This window comes from Lepeophtheirus salmonis, chromosome 10, assembly GCF_016086655.4.
Source record: "Lepeophtheirus salmonis chromosome 10, UVic_Lsal_1.4, whole genome shotgun sequence".
Lineage (NCBI taxonomy): Eukaryota > Metazoa > Arthropoda > Copepoda > Siphonostomatoida > Caligidae > Lepeophtheirus > Lepeophtheirus salmonis.
Genome location: NC_052140.2, coordinates 10,543,787 through 10,558,845, shown reverse-complemented (window position 1 = coordinate 10,558,845; position 15,059 = coordinate 10,543,787). Strand labels below are relative to the sequence as shown.

The following is a 15,059-nucleotide window of genomic DNA, read 5'->3' as shown; positions in this document are numbered from 1 at the left end:
TATTCCCTTTTTTACCAAGTGGTCCATTAAGATCTGAACACTGAATCTTAAAATTCAACAAGATATAATTTATTAATTAACAATAGAATTTCAAGGAAATGGATACTATAAATGGATGTGTGTCTGAGAGCCAACTTACTCATTAATGGAGCCGCTCTTAGTGGAAAATATGGATTTCAAGCAGCAACGAAAGATCAGGCACCGTCTGCAGATGTAGCCCTCTGTCATGGCGTACCAGTGCTGGCTGGCAGTAGCTTTGAGGGCATCGGTGTTTGGATGACGGACATTGCAGGATTTCCCTCGACATGCATCCAAAAGGTGAGGGCCGAGAGGTTTGCATCAGGGGTGTAGGGGGCCAAAGCTCTTTTCATCCACTCTCTTGAAAACTCTCTGGACAGTCGTTTGTGAAACTCCGAGATCTCTTACATGGACTCTCATGTACTTGAGAGGATTGACCTGGGCTGTTTTATTTATATCATCCGGGGCCAGTTTGGCCTTTTTGACAGAGCCTTCTTCCTCTCCAACGTTTCTGACTTGCTGAATGTGTAGATGGCGGTCGTAGAAACGTCCAACTGCTTGGAGAGCATGAATAAAAATTTACATGTCATTTTATCAACTTGCAAGGACGCTCGAGTGCTCAGGTTTGTTTCGTTTTGGTACATTTTTTTATTTTTTTTTACTAAATAAATCGAAATATGAGAGTTTGCTCAAGAGTCCTAGCTTGACTCAGAGTAGAATTAAAGATTGACATGGGAGTAATTCCAGCCTATATGTCCTTGTTATACCAGGTGGTCCGTTAAATTCTAAACACTTACTAATTCAATAATTAATTAAGGCACAACGATTGAAATTAATTCATATTTCGATATATATTTACTTTTGACAAAAGCAATGAAAGAAACCCATCTCCTCAGCTGCAAGACTCTTTTGAAATCTTTTTACCTCCCTAAAGCCTGATGCCAACCACCTTGGTTACAATTTTTGGGTGCATGTCGATGAAGTGTCCGTCATCCAAACACCAATTCACTCAAAGATACTGTTAGACGCCACTGTTACGCCAGGACAGAGGACTACATTCACAGCAGTTACCAAGCCTTTTACCGCCCTCTGGAAGCCATCATTGCCACTAAGGGCGGCTACATTAATAATTAAGAGAGCTCAAACACACATCTATTTTCTAGTATTAACTTTGTTGAAATTCTGTTGTTAATTAATGAATTATATCTTGTTGAAGTTTAAAATTCAAAATGTTCAAATTTTAATGGACCACACGGTATTTTCAGAGGAAGATTGACGCCTGTAGTTGAATCTATAGTTGGTTGGTTTGAGGGATTGACTTCACTATAATTCCCCTCCCCATTCACGTAAGAATAAAATATTTGTGAATTGCTTAATTAATTTTGAGAAAATAATCATACTATACATTATCCTGAAATTTTCCTGATTTAAAATCATCACCCTATATATCTTAGCAACTTTCATAGACAACATATCTCCTGGAAAAGATCACTAAATTAAGTAGAGGGCTTGATACAGACTAATACGTTCGAAATTTCAAGATAAGGAGAAATAATTAGTATAAGTACTATTATCTTGCAGATTACCAACATTTTTCCTTTTGTGTTTTAAATGTATGATCTCGAGAATTTCGACAATTTCCACCTCCTTAATTATTAAAAAGATAGGAAAGGATTAAGGCGAGTCCCCCCTCCCCCCCCAAAAAAAAAAAAAAAAAATTATCCTTACAAGAAAGTGTAATATTTGAAAAAAAATTAATATTTGAAACATAATTAAATTTTTTCAATTATTCTCCTAAAAATTTAATTGTCTGTGAATAGCTAAGAATTATCTAAATTTTTCTCTGCAAAAATTAAATATTTGAATTTTTTTCCCAAAAATTTTATATTACAAATTTAATTTAAGAATTTTTTTTTCCAAAAAAAATTTAATTATTTGAGAATAGCAATAGATTTTTGAAATTTTTTTCCAAATAATTAAATTTTTTGTGAATAGCTGTGGGTTTTTGAAATATATCTTTAAATTTATTTGTTTTTTTTTCCCAAAAAATTAATTTTTTCAACTTATTTTCCACAATTCAATGTTTTGGTATTTTATTTTCAAAAAATTCCAAAAATTAAGCGCTTTCCGCCCTCAAAAAACATAATCCTGCGGACCCCCCAGGGATTAGATGGCTAACAATTACTGATTTTGGATCGTTTTTCTTAGAATTGAGAGGTAGGTAACTATCAAAAAATAAGAAGGATACATAAATATAAAATATTAATTTTGTATTTTAAAACAGCGGGGGAACAGAAAGGAATGGGAATCACTTGAATCTTAACGAATGCACTTCATCGTGAAAAACAACCATTTTTAAGAAAAAAAAATGTCTCATGATTTATGTGTATTAATGGTTTATTTTTTTAATCGTATTTCTTATCCCTCTTGTTATATACACTCACTTACACACACTACTCTCTCTTGAGGATCAGGAAACCCTTTTAGTGCATAAGAAAGTCATTTAAGAAGTTATGTCAAAAAGTATATATACATATATATATTTTTTTTTTTTGATTTATTTATCCCGGGTTTTCAAATGGATTCAAAAATATAAAATTAATAATAAAGATAATATGCTTTCATTATTTATAGACTAGAGTCTTATACAAAATACAGTTACATAATATTCAGGGATGTGACTTATGTAGAGAAAAAATACAGTTTTATTATTACAAGAGGAAAACCGATTATGTCCTATTCTTCTTTATTTAAATTATGTTTCATATAAAGCTATAACATAAAGTGGTGAAATGCGCCAGCTAGCTTAAGTAGATTTATGGTCGTGCCAATGTATTTTTTAAGGTCATATTTTATACAATTCTACATGTTTTATGAGAAATATTGTAGTCGAAGAAATAGGAAAAATATGTTATAGTTAGTTGAGACACAAGTTTAAAAAAAAGATACATAACCAGTTCTTCTCCTATGCAAGATATCATTTTTTATGTCAGAGTATCATCATTTTCATTATATTCTTCCCTCATGAGGTATGCAACTTTTTCTTCCCTTCGCAAAATTTCCTTTGTTCATTCACATAAACTGGTAAATTCATTGAGGTTGTATATTTAGTTATAGAGTAATATTCAAGTATAATCGACGCTTCTAGCGAACAAAAAAAGTGTTACTAAGGCCATTATTTTCTGTAAACACTACGACTTCATTGATAACTTTGGTAGAGACCACTGAGAAAGATAGACACTAAATTTAGAAATAAGGTGAAGTCAAACGTATTTTACAGTCAGCTGTCCCAGGTAAGATATACAGGATCTTAAGATAAAATAGGTGCCATTTTCAAAATTTGAAACTGACACTGAGCCCACACGTTTTTCGACTGATTTACTTAAAACGTCACTGGACCTTTTATTCAGTAGTCATTCCTCAAAGTCAACTGTTTTGTCTTGTCGATGCGGACCCCCTTAATTTTAATCAAACAATAATTATAAGAAAGTTCAGTTCTTTCATTATTCTTTTGGAGGGAGTTATTCTCAATAAGGAGCTCTAGGGAAGGAGCTTTAAGATTTTCTCCTATTTGATCAGTTTAAAAGTGTCTGTTATAGATTGTTCCTCATTTTGAAGATATTTAATATGCAAATTTGAATTCATGTATTAGATTGAAACATGATAGAAATGAGCTCATTTGGCGTTACTACTTTATACAATAATACTTATATGTATAGGTAAATTCAAATGAAGTGTTCTCTCCTAAAGAATGATGAATAATAATAAAATTTCGAGAAAAAATAATAATATGCTGTGATGACTTATTAGTCTCTAGAGTGCTCACTAACAAAAAAAAACATAAATCGTTCTCCTTGTAGACATAGCTCATCTCTACATACAGGCACCCACAACCTTTCGTAAATACCACTCATTTGTATTCAGTACACTGTGTATATAGACTTGTTGCTACATGTACGCACCTGTGATATTTATGTTTTACACATACTACATGCTCAACCAGTGGTTCTCAAGTGGAGGGTATGCGTTCTCTTTGGTGTACTAAAAAGGTGTTTTCGACGCCATTGCGATAATAGCAGGAGCAAGAGAAAACGGACGACGGTTCAAAGTCTAAAAAAAAATGAACAAACTATTTTAACGGTATCTCCAACTCTATAAACAAATGATATACTATAAACTACTTATATATAGTTTTTTTTAAATTGTTACCTTCTAATCAATAATATGAATGACTGTAGTTCAGTTTTCTTTTTCCAGTCTATATAAATCATAAAATAAGTTTAAGATATAAAAACGTAAGTAAAATTGACCAAATTTTCGGAAAAAAGTAACCTAACTTTGAGATCCAACCCTGGGGACTTTGATAAAAAAAAACGACATTATTTTTGCCACAATGATACCCCTATTTATGTGAAACATGTTCCCAAAGTTTCATATTCATGAGAGTTAGCTAATTTTTTTTATTGTTGATCAAGTACAACTAGTATGTTCAAGATTTATTTTTTAAACCAAAATTGAGATGATACAAAAATATAAATATTCAAATTTTGACTTCATTTTTGTAAGCCTCACACTTCAAAATATTTAAGTACAAAATTTCAAGAGTTTTCTTTTGAATAAACAATAATGCAAGAAAAAGTAGCGTCCGATAAAAAGACATTAAAGTGACGTTGAAAATTTTGGTCTGAGACGAGTATCTATATCTCAGAAAAGACTCAGAATGATGAGCTGAAATTTGGAACACTTAATTTACTCATTATTTGTGTGCCAAAAAGCATCCAAATCTGAGAGGGTTGGGTGACGTGCCCTCGTTGATTTGACATGGAATCACTCTCCATCCCTTGTTCTCCTTAGTGAGAATAACTCCCTCCAAAAGAAGAATTAAAGCACTGAACTTTCTTTTAATTGTATAATTAAAATTAGAGCATTTTTTCTCTCAAATCCATTGCGGATGATCAAAAAAGATTTTAAAATCTGAAGCAATTCCGACAATTCAAGCTCTCCTATCACTAGACATAACTATTGTGATAAATTTATAGTGGCTTATGAGCCGATGACAGATGTAACACCCATCAGAATATTAGATAATCATGTAACCTCATCTATATTTGATTCCGAATTTATGCAAGAAGTCACAGTGCAGACTATGTGTCATGATTGCCATAATTATGTACAAAAGATAGAACATCAAGATGGTCTTATATCTTCTTTGAAGGCAACTATTAAAATAATGAGTCAAAAAATATGTCGTCTGAAAGACAAAAGTATTCATCGATTGAATTGTTAAACTCTGTATGATCAAAAATATTTAAGTTAAAAATTCTAAACGCCAAAGTTTTTGTAATGATTTAATTAAAGATGCATTGAAATTAAGAATGGCCTGTGGGAAGTTTGGTTATGACTTATTAAGAGAGTATTAACCTCTGCCTTGCATAAAAACGTTACAAAAAAGGACAGAATTCTGTATGTTTCACGACGGAATATCTTATGAATTCTATGACATGTGAAAGATCAAGGTCAGAAGTATGTCAGAAATTAATAGGAAAACATCTTTAACAATAGATTAATGTTCCATTAAGGTTTCACTTGATTATCATGACAATAGTGGATTTATAGTGGGAGAATCATCTTTTCCATATTCCGCAGGTGATGCTACAAAATCTCTTGTTTTTATGTTTTCAAGAGTTTCCACAATAAGATGGAACCAAATAGTAGCATATCATTTGACACTAAAGATTTATGACGAATCAAACTTTGGTCCAGTTATAAGATATATAATAAAAATGCCACACGAAGTGGAAATTGATATTGTGAACATTTCTACAGATATGGAGTCTCAAAATTTAGCTATGTGGAAATGATTTGTTATAAATTGTGGACAAAAATCTCAAAGAATAAATAAAATCAATAACCCAGCTATTCCTAATCATAAACTTCATTTTCTTGCTGACCCCTTCCATTTGATACAAAATTGGAGAAACTTTCTCTACTCAAATTACATAATTTTATCTGAGGAGACTTTAAAATCTGAAAATCTTCCGTGAAATATAATTTCTTCAAATATTTTGAGATGATTTTGCACTAAAACCAGCATTCAAATTTGATCATAGTACAATAACTCTGAGCAAATGAATTTCTTGTTCCATGAAGTGAGTAGGACAATAAGATACATGGTTGAAGAGACTGTTTGTGACAGGAGTATGTTAATGGATTCATGGTTTATTGACACATTAAGGAATTGGATTCACCTAGTCTCCTCAAGAAAAATTATGTTTATTTTTAACAATAAAAGTGAGGCTCAATATGATAATTCAATTATTTTTCTTATGAGCTTTATTAAAACAATTAAGGAAAGAAAAGTTATTTCAAAAGCAAAAGGAAATATTTGTCGGAAACCAACTCAAACAGGATCTATTTTAACAACATTGTCAATCATTGATATTCAAGAAAAGCTGTTTCATGTAGGACTGAATTTTGTCAAAACTTCTCATTTCTCTTTTTCCATTTTTATTAAAAAAATGTATTTTGGATGGTAAGAGCCACCATTCCCGCCGCCCCTTCAATGAAAGAATTCAAATATATACTTATATTAATATGTTTCAGTAAATTTAGGAAAGATGTACGATTGAGTAATTATCACTATGACGATTCTTCTTTCTGGCAAAGATTCGTGATCTAAAAAGGACTTACGTAGATCAAGTCAAAACCTCCAAGGAAATTGATTTTTATTCCATAATTTAATCATACTATTTATTGGGTTATACTATTTTTAAAATAGAAAAATAAGATTTTCATAGTAAGGCATAATTAACTGTTTAAAAAAACTGTTACCAATAATTATTTATAAATATCAGTTTACCAATTAAAGCACTGTACGGAATATGGAAAAAAATTAATACTCTGCTCAAAAGAAAGGACTTTCTGTTAAAATAAAACATACATGTGATGTCGTAACTAAAGATTTCAATGTCATACCACAGTAATATTCGTTAAAAGGTAAAATTATGAATAGATTTATAAGATTGAGCCTTTTGTAGAAACATTAAAAAACAGCAAAAATAAAAAAAATGAAGGCAAATCCAATAGCCAACTTGCATAAAAAGTATAGCAATTAGAATTCCCAAAAATAATTTTCTTCAAAATGACTCTAAAAATTAATGAAGAATTAGAAGCTGAGAGATGTATTTTCAGATAAAAATTAATTAATCATTATTTTTGAAAAGTTTTAGCTTTATTTAAAATTCATTCAAGTATGCGTTCGTGTTCGGAGACATTAAATAACATTTCATGTCCAAAATAAAGCCAAATGAATTAATAAGATTTAAAAACAAAATAACGGAGAACTCATAAACAGGGAATTTAAATTGAAAAAAATGTATTGGTTATTCTAATTTTTTTATTATGTGTTTAATCAATAATTGAAACAATTACATTAAAATTTTCTTACATTTTAACTATTATCTTCAATAAAACAATTTATTATGGTAAACATTTATTAATGATATTCATTGGGCGAATGGGGATCCCTATATGTTAGGAAGATCCATTGTATGAGATCCCTCTGAACACACTGTTTTTGGGATCCAGGGAGTTCCAAGTAAATCGTCAGTTCTTTTATCTCACATCCCTTCTTTTCCTGAGTAATGGTCACTTTAATTCCAAAGCGTATCCAAATATATCTAAATTTCAAATTATTATATATTTTAGACTTATGGTTACAATTTCATATTATAATTTATGGATGGATAGATTCTGAATTATTCTGAATGTCATATGTATACAGTAACTTATCTAGAACGTATTGTGTACTTTTTAGATTTACAAGATCTTTGTTTAACAGTATAGACATCAATGACGGTTGATCTAGATTTAAAAAATCAGTCACTCATAACCAGTGACGTGAATGATTCCATAGTAACAGCCCCGATTACAAACTACCAAAGTTTCCCCTCCAAAACAAGAGAGCACTGTCTCTTAGGTTCACCAACCTATCATATCCATCTTGCAGCCAAAGCTATTGAGTTTTTACAATCCATTTGCCTCTCTTCCCCAAGACTTTGCCTTAATAAAGTCAAACTTCAAGGTTCTAAAGTCAAGCTTCAAGATCCTAAAACTACAGATCACTTAGCTCTAGAAATGATTGCCTCTTGTTGATCATTAAGAAGGTCTGCGGTAGCCTGACCATGACTAAGTTTGCCAACAGCTGGAGGAGATTCTCAAGAAGACCCCACCATTTGAGAATACGAGTAATATTGGTCAAGTGCTCTCTGGTGATAATGTGACTGGCGTGAAGGGGAATCCCAGCATTATCGTATTTTCAGACCATCACCGATATTACCCCAACTCTCGATGTCTACCCTGATCTGAGCTTTAACAACTGGGCGTTGGCTCGTTGGTACTGACCTCACCAGGATTTCCTTGAACACAGTTTCTCTAAAATCCGGTACAAATGCTGGGTTCAGAATCCTATTCAATCCAGTCAGAACCATTGTTGCAGAAATAGACTCGTCTTTACTGAGTTCGAGTGCTCTCCTCATTCTTTCGTGAGAAGAAACCCTACAAAAATTTAGCACATTAAAGTTATTTGAACTCTTTTTGTGAGCTGCAAAAGCCCTCCTGAGGCAAGTCCCTCATAATGCGTGTCAGAAGTTTAGTTACTACGATATTGAGTTTGTCAGAGCTAAAAGACACTCCGTGTCCTCAAAAATAAATCTTCTTCATCAAGCCTGGGAGTCCGATATCATCGCGTGAAGGCGGATTCGGAATTTTTGATAATCTATAAGCTGGATACCACATATTTATAAATAGGTATAATTATGTATAGTACAGGGTTGATCTTATCTAATGGTATACATTTTATTTTTACGGAACTTTTCTCTGGCCCAAGGTGGCACTTTCTTATCCAGAAGTTCAATATAAGTTTTCTCCTTGAGCTGCTCCGTTCTCTCCACGACCCCAAAACCATGGTTACGACTGGATTTTTTTGTTCTGAAGACATGTATCACGGAAGATTAAGCATTGTCTGGATGTTCAGGTGTGATGTAGCGACTATTCTGTTGAATCAGAGTGGGATTAACGGTAAAAAAAAATTTCATCAGAAAAGAGAAAAACTTGGACCGAATATTTGGTGCCCTTGAGAAAATTACTAAATTTCTTTGCTCGTTCCAACCGACTCAGCTTCCTCTGTTCAAAGATAAGATGTATTTTTGTCCTACTCCGTGATTTGGGACCAATGTCGTTCCAGCTTGAAAATAATAAAATGTGTGTCAATAGATAAGATCAACCCTGATAATGTCCGTTTTTTTTCTAAATTAATAATTAATTAAATTATCGGTTAAGACCTTTGAATTGTAAAAAAGACTGGACAGCAAAGAAATAAAGACTTAAAGGGAGGGATTAGTAAATCAGTCATAGTAGGGATTTAACACATCACATGAATGAATATAAGGAGGTGACATTAATACCTAAATAGATTAGTAAAATACATTCCTAAATCCATTTAAAAGAGCTTTGTCTATAAATGACTTTATATATTACAACAAAAAATGAAGCTAAATAAATTACTTTCATTATTGAAAGGAAAGAACATGAATTTGACAAAATAATATTTAATAAAATATTTACTACATACAAGTAATTTATTCCATACCTATTGCAATAATGAATGATGGTGAAAACACTGCAAAAAAGGGAAAGGATGAGAGGAGAAGTAGATGATTTGTTTGTGATAGCAAACCACAGAGAACCAGCGTGGTTGGGAATCCTTCGAATAGAAATAATCCCACATAAAGACCCAGAGTTGTCTGAAAAAAAAATAGTGAATTAAAAATTACATTTTTTTTATCTGGGAGTCAATCATCAATTGCTAATTATTTGGGCAAAAAGTAATGCTTAATTACAAGCCTAAACCTACTGTGATATCACTAATGGATAGTGTACGTTTATGAATAAATATCAACATAGGTATATGTATATATGTAGGTTGTCAGACATGTTTTTACGTTCGAATATTTACTACATAAATAGGAAATTTAACAATAAACCATTTGCATGTTATCTTATGGAATAAAAAGGATTCTTCTTCGATTGTACTTTTTTTTCCTTCTGTCTGATACAAAGTAATTTCGTATTTTTGTCTTTATTTGAATGATTTTTTGTTCAGATCATCTGATATAAGCCAATGATGTCCTGTTCTGTTGGATAACTTGTTGACAACGATAATCCAACTTCATAATGCCCTTCTCTTGGAATCCCTAAAGGCAAAAAACTCGTACAGCCAATTTTCACAAGCCACTATTGAGGCCAAATTTGTATTGCCAAGCGTGTTGGCCTTATACAGAAACAAGGTTATAGTCACTTGGTGGAAGGTCCTAGAGCTTCTGGCACGGCATCAAAGATATGTGAAGCCTGGCGTTCTCATGATGAAAGACGATTCCTCTCTAATTCAACATTTATGTGCACCTCTCTACAATTTTCAGCTTTAAACGGTCGAGTTGTTCACAGTAGAGGACAGAATTGAGCGTTTGCCCATTGGAGAGCAGCTCATTATAGATTATTCCCTGCCAATCCCACCAACCACACAACAACACCTTCTTGGTAGGTAATCCCGTCATGGTTACGGTCAGTGCCGCTTCCTTGGCTTTCCGCCACGATCTCTATCACTTTTCATTCATGTATTTTTCATCGTCAGTCAAAAAAGCGAAGAAAGAACATATGGTATTACTGAATTAAGACTCTTTTTAATATCAGCTGCCTTTCATATGATTTTGGAGGGAGAAAATGAATTACTGCAAAAAAGAAAAGAACCCTCTACATTTCTATATAGAATATTGTAATTATATTTAATTTAATATATATTTATTTTATTATGATTTTTTTTTAAATTTACACCAGAGATAGGCCAGAATGGTTAGTTCAAAAGGAGAAGTTAACGTCATGACGACGGATTAAATATTTCTCCTGTACGTGCATGTGAATTTCTCTTTTTAATTATAGATTTTTTGTCCAAGAAAATATCGAAATATCAATTACCGTTATTCTGTTTCTTTTTAGATGATAGGTTGCGTGATGCAATAAAGATAATCACGTGCAACTTATTTTATTCAAAACAAATTACATTTCAACCATAAACAAATATGGGGGCGGGAGGAGAAAGTGTTACATGTAAAAGAACTGAAAATTAAGAAAAGCTCATATTCATATTATAACATGTGCTTAGGAATAAGCAACATCCAATAAATCAAAACAAAAACAACATTTCCTAATAGGATTTGTGCTTTAGAAAACCTTATTATAATCTAAGTTTGTGTAACCATGTTGTATAATATATAAATTGTCTATCACACATTTTATGAGTTCACAAGTATCTCAAACATGGCTAAATTGTAGTCTTTTGTAGTGTTGTTATCTCGGTCCTTATTTATCCGGTCCAGTTCAATCTAATTTTAGGAGAGGTCTAGGATGTTTCGCCCTGGGAACTTTTGCCCTCATATACAGGGTGAGGACTCAAAAATTTGGAAATTTTAAAAGCCATTTTCACTTCTGCATTTATTTTTTTTGTGCCATTTTTATGGCAAATTTTGAAGCAAAATTAGGTAATTCAACAATTTTCTACACTTTACATTCAAAATGTTCCCCTCCTCTCTCAATGATGGCTTCAATACGGGGACGAACAGTAGCACAACTGGCCTTGATGAAGTCCAAAGACCAGTCGTTATACTCCTCAGTGATTACAGCCTTCAGGGCATCGACATTCGGGTGATAACTCTTGTTCGGTTTGCCTTTCTTTGCCGGCTTTGGTAAACACATAGTTGTCCCTGGGGGAACGTGTTCTTCAACAATGTCTGAGGACCTTGTAGTAGACATTACTAGTGCTCACATTAACGTTGGCCTTGAAGAAGTAGGGATGCATCTTGTCACCATGCCAAGGACCAGGACCTGAGTTGGATGTTTGGTCCTGAAGGTCCCAGTCACTTCCAAGTTATTCCATGTAAAAAAATTGTATGCCCTTGTTGGACTCCGAGTAGAATTGATGATCGACATCGGAGTAATTCTTGCCATTATCTTCCTTTATTTCCTTCCTCCCCCTCGTGACAACTGATTGTAGGTGATCTAATTGAATGTCTAGACAGGTAGACTGCTTTCCTCAAAAACATTCTTCAATTGTCAGAGTGCCCATGTTGATTTTCGATTTTTTTATAAATGCCAAAAAATACCAGATTTTCATCAGTATTGATAACTATAAAATATGAATTACCTCATTAATTATTCATACTTATTTTGAAAGTTATAACCAGTGATGCAAAAAATTTTTTTGCAGTATATAAAATAAAAGACTGATATTACTAATATTATTACTATTTAAAAAAAAGTTTACAGATAACTTTGTTTGCAATACGTGTTTTGTTTTATGGTTCTTTTTTTAAGCACAAAAATGAGTTCATCAAACAAAAAGAAGAAGACATAATCAAATTTTTTTCTTTAATTTTTTACAAGTAAACTTTTTTTAAATTTATGTATAAATGGATCCCAATAGTTAAATGTGAAAAATAAAAGGGTAGAATGTGTACGCAGTATGGCACAAAACCTCCGCCTAAAATCAAATTGAGTGATGTATCTCAATTTGATAAAAATTATGGTCGATTATTCTTTTTTTATGTTTTGCATTACTTTGACATGGCCTTTGACTTTGACCTGTCAAAATTAATGACCTCTTACTTTGACTTGTGAAAATTAATGACCTCTTACTTTGATCTGTCAATATTAATGACCTCTTACTTTGAGCATATATAATCTTCGTACCAAGTTTGACCAAAATCCGTTTTGGTGTAATTTGGGTCACTAACAAACTAGAATGGGCACTCGGTAGAGCGCAAAACCTCCGTTTAAAAGAGAATATGATTTTTATTTGTCTGTCAGTTACGCACTCATTTCCTAGAGAAAACACGACATTGACAAAACGAAATCATTCTAATGGGCATAAAATATAATTAAAACATTTGATAAACTGTAATGGGCACTCAGTTTAGGGCAAACCACTTTAAATCAAACTCAATTTGTTCCAAAGTTATGGTCGATGATGTATTTTTAACGTTTTGTGCTACCTTGACCTTTCAAAATTTCATAACCTCTTACTGTGACTAGATATAATCATGATACCAAGTTTGATCAAAATCGTTTTGTAACTTTTGTCATAATCCTAGTGAGTAACAAACAAACAAAGGCAAAAACATTAAATGATTATGATTGTATTTATGAATAATATAATTGTAAGCATTTGAACTAAATAATCTGTCACAGAATACAATAGAGGGTTGATCTTCCCTAGTGGTACACATTTTATTTTCAATCCGGAATAGCATTGGTCCCCAATCACGGAGAAGGACAACGAGACGTCTTATCCCTTAACAGAGCCAGCTGAGACCGTAAGAAAGAGCAGAGAAGGTTCTAAATTTTCTGAAGGCCAACCAAAATTCAGGCAAAGTTTTGCTCTTTTCTGATAAAAAATCTTTCACCGTTGAAGCCACTGTGAATTGGTAGGACAGCCGTTAGATCACAACCCAACGCCCAGACAATGTTTCAGCTTCAGTGAGACATGTCTTCAGAACAAAAATCCAGTTGCCAGCATAAACAAAGTCAGCCCTCTTATTTTTGCGAAAAGGAACGAGGGGATCAATGCAGATGCTTACACGAAACCATTGGACTAATACATCTAGGCGCATCTGGAGGAGTTGGTGTGTGCTTCTCCTCAAAGGAGTGTTCAGTCTCTAGAGGCTTCCATCAAGAAAGAGTGGACCAAGCTCGAGTATTACTACATCGTCAAGGTATGAAAGGGATTTAGGGATCGTATTGAGCCAATTACTATTGCTGAGAGCTCACTTATGTGATAAAAGTTGTGCCGATTTAAATGTCTTCACAAAACCTCCCCTTAAAATTTTACTCTTGAAAAATTGAAAATAATAAAATGGGTACCACCAGATAAGATTAAACCTGTATATAGACTATCCATGGATCATTTATTTATTTAATTAATTATCCTCTCCCAAGAGTTGTAACTCCTTTATTTCAAGTTATTCCTCTCAATTAAATTGTTGCAACATTTACAATTTGCTTATACAAGTTACAACTTGTACACAAGATAAATACAGTATAAAAACATAAATTTCCAAGATAATACAAGGAGCTTAAACATCTGCCAAATATACATTTTATTTAAATGATTTTAAGTCATTAAAATACCAAAATAGGGATCATAAATAAACATGAATGCCAAGGATTAAAACTAATAGACATAAATTACTTAAAATAAAACGAAAATTCAGAAGAAAGCAAAAGCAATAAAATAAAATTTTTAATTTATGAGCTGGCTTAGTTTAGATGGCATAATTTGCAATTTTGCAAGGGCCTCTTCATTCAAATTATATGGGATTGTCGTTTTACATAAAATGTAGGTCATTTTACCTTTTTTTCGTCTACCTTTGTTTCAAATATAAAAAAGTAAGGTGAGACGAGGGACACACATTAGTTTAGATCGTTTCCCCGGGAATTGTCTTGAGCTGGATTCTGAATACATATTTCATAGAGGGTAGGGTGAATCAAACACCCAAAGATTAGGTGATTTTTTTACTCATTCTCTCAAATGTGGGACTCGGTCTCCCAAGTTTCTAAGAATTTTAAATGTAGCAAGATATAATTTATTCATTTACAATAGAATTTCAACAAAATTGATATCAACAATACAGGGAGCGGGATCAAATTGTCGCTAAAATATTTTTCTACAAAAAACAACACAAAATATACATTTTTTAACTTTTTTATTGAAAATCAAAACTATGACGGGCATATAGGTATAGAGTAGCCTTTCATTCGATATAATCGCCGTTGACATCAATAACGGCCTCAATACGGCCTCTGAACCGGCCGCAGGCTCTTTTGACCATCTCATTGTCCATGTTGCCGAATACCTCCTTGATGGAGTCCATCAGGCTAGCCTTGGTGCTATAGGGATGTCTGTGGGTATGTCTCTCGACATAGCCTCAGAC

The 15,059-nt window shown here is 32.7% G+C and overlaps 1 protein-coding gene across 1 annotated transcript in view; it reads right to left on the bottom strand.

Annotated features, from left to right (window-relative positions):
- Positions 1-15,059, bottom strand: part of LOC121125310 (protein TEX261) — a 49,174-nt gene that overhangs the window by 17,001 nt on the left and 17,114 nt on the right. The window contains exon 3 of the mRNA XM_040720473.2: positions 9,668-9,821. Coding sequence (XP_040576407.1) covers positions 9,668-9,821 — 154 coding nt within the window. The remainder of the gene's footprint in view (positions 1-9,667; positions 9,822-15,059) is intronic.